General features: G+C 41.8%; 1 protein-coding gene across 2 annotated transcripts in view; it reads left to right on the forward strand.

Annotated features, from left to right (window-relative positions):
* Positions 1-2500, forward strand: part of LOC134185472 (putative ferric-chelate reductase 1) — a 12122-nt gene that overhangs the window by 6708 nt on the left and 2914 nt on the right. For both annotated transcript variants that reach the window (XM_062653263.1, XM_062653264.1), the window contains exons 10-12: positions 256-353; positions 417-503; positions 570-685. In XM_062653263.1, coding sequence (XP_062509247.1) covers positions 256-353; positions 417-503; positions 570-685 — 301 coding nt within the window. The remainder of the gene's footprint in view (positions 1-255; positions 354-416; positions 504-569; positions 686-2500) is intronic.

Genomic DNA, 2500 nt, shown 5'->3' on the forward strand with positions numbered 1-2500 from the left:
ATTGTTTGTTACATTGTTCATTTGTTTTTTGTTGGCTTCTGCATTCGTCATCATGCATGTTTAGTTTCTGCTGTTTCTTCACATGTCTGTGTGTCTACATGTTTATATATATATATATATATATATATATATATATATATATATATATATATATATATATATTATACTCACTGATAACGTGCTACAACACTTGACCGCATATCAAATACATTACCAACACAATGTCTACTTAACCATTCCTTCTATGTTATAAAGGTATCATAATGGTCTTCGCATGGATCGGCACCGCTTGCACTGGCATCATTTTGGCTCATCACTTCAAAGTTGTATGGCCAAATGGCGGCTGGTTTGATGTCAGTCTCTCCTATTATACCAACAAGTCAATGTCTACACTAAGTCTGCATGTTGTATTACAGGCTCATCGTGGTCACATGATCAGTACTTGGATTCTAAGCATCATTGGTGTTATCATTATTTTTGCTCATGCGGGAGAATGGGTTTATGTATGCGTGAATACATCACACTCGGTTGATGGTGTGACTGACGTGTTAAAATGTGGTATTTTACAGAGTTCGACTAATGGGGGTGTACACAATGCTCATCCAATTATTGGACTTATAACTGTTCTCCTTACAACTGCACAGCCAATCATGGCAGCATTTCGGCCTCATCCGGGAACTCCAAGGTGCAGTATACTATAGAACTACAGACATGGGCTTAATTATGGAGCCACCCTGAGCATGTGATCTAGATTAAGAAATTATGGGACTTTCTCAGTGCAAGTACATGCATCTAGAGTGAAACTGCACTTTGTAGTAAATTAAAACAAGTCATAATGGTGAGGTAATGGCTCTGATTGTGCCATCCGCATGTCTGACATTACAGGTGATGTGTGACCTGTTGAGATACATGACTGCTTCTTGCTGTCAGTTCAATCAGTGAATTTGAAAGTTAATAATCAAAATCATTTTCAAAAGCTTCTAAACAATAAAATGACTTTGTTTATACATACTCAAAGATTAAATAGAGACTATACGTTTCAGTTTACTTGCATATTCTGAGTCTATTCTCATCTGCTCTTGTGACATCACAACATAAACGGTTTAGACCGGCAATTGAGCCTAAAATTCATTGGTCACTGTTCTGCATTACTGAAACTTGTTCTGCAGTGCTAAGGTCCTGTCCAGTCCTTTCTGTCACAGTCCAGTTAGCAAAGATTGCTGATGGAGTGACTTTAGGTTTGCAACAATGTACAGAAATATGGTGATTGTTATAGAGAAATAAGCTGTTTGATTGAGCGCTAAGCGATTTCTACATAGCGGGAATGGTCAGCTGTCTTCTCAAATCACCTGTGCTTTCTCTTAAGTCGCATTCAGCTGATTTTCTCAGTATCTCACGGTCATGTTCTATTGCGTAAATGCCAAGCGCTCGCCAACTCAGCCCACGTTCGAGAGGCAAGATTGAAGGTCTCCACCAGACGGGCTTGTCTCATCGCGAAATTGCCAGATTGGTAGGAAAATCTCGTGGGGCAGTACAGAAGTGTGTGAAATGATAGGAAGAAGGCAGTAGTGATTACATCAAGCGATCTGGAACGAAATGATCAACGTCTTGCACTTACATGTACTGACAGAAAGGCAATGTACCGAGATAGCTTGACATCACTAGAGTGACGTCATACTAGTAGTTGTGTTCTACCAGTTCGTAAGCCGGACACAGTTGTTAGCACGTAGTCTTGTTCAGTGTGTTACAGCTGCTAGTATTGTAAGCAATGAACTAGCAACACGTCACATGGTGTCAGGAGTGGGATATTTGACAATGCCTGTCTAGCCCGAGAAACACACTCAACAAGTTTGCCGCCTTTTTGTTTGACAACATGGCTATGAGTTCGGAAGCAACTGCAAGACAGCCAGACGCACCAGGCTCAGCACAGCGCGGAGGATGATTTGTGCTTGCCATCCATGCAAGAAGCCGCAGTTAACTCGTGAACATCAGCTGGATGTTGGAGGCATCCATTGTGGCTGGATGTTGGAGGACTGAAAACGTGTTGTCTTTTCCGATGAGGAGAAAATCAGCATTGGAAGTGATGGCTGCCTGTACGTGTGGCGAAGAAAAGGGGAGGAAGTTAGTGCAGAATGTTGTCAGCCAGTAGTGCAGCATCCAACACGCATTTTTTAGGTGTGACAGAAATATATCATTCATTCATTATTGGGTTGCATCAGCTTTCAAGGTGTAGACTCTCTTCATCGTATACGCGGCCATCTGAATTCAGAAGATTACCAACAGATCTTGGGTGATGTCATGCTGCCAGATGCTCGTCGTTTAGTCGGTGAAGATTTTATCTTGCAGTAAGACAACGCAGCAATTCACACCTCACGCTCAACCAGGCAATGGCTGCAGGACAACGAGGTTACTGTCTTGGACTGGCCTGCTAAGTTGCCAGATGCAAACCCCATTGAGAATCTATGGCATGTTCTGAAGGTTTGGGCAAATGAAAAACACC

Source organism: Corticium candelabrum, chromosome 10 (genome assembly GCF_963422355.1).
Source record: "Corticium candelabrum chromosome 10, ooCorCand1.1, whole genome shotgun sequence".
Lineage (NCBI taxonomy): Eukaryota > Metazoa > Porifera > Homoscleromorpha > Homosclerophorida > Plakinidae > Corticium > Corticium candelabrum.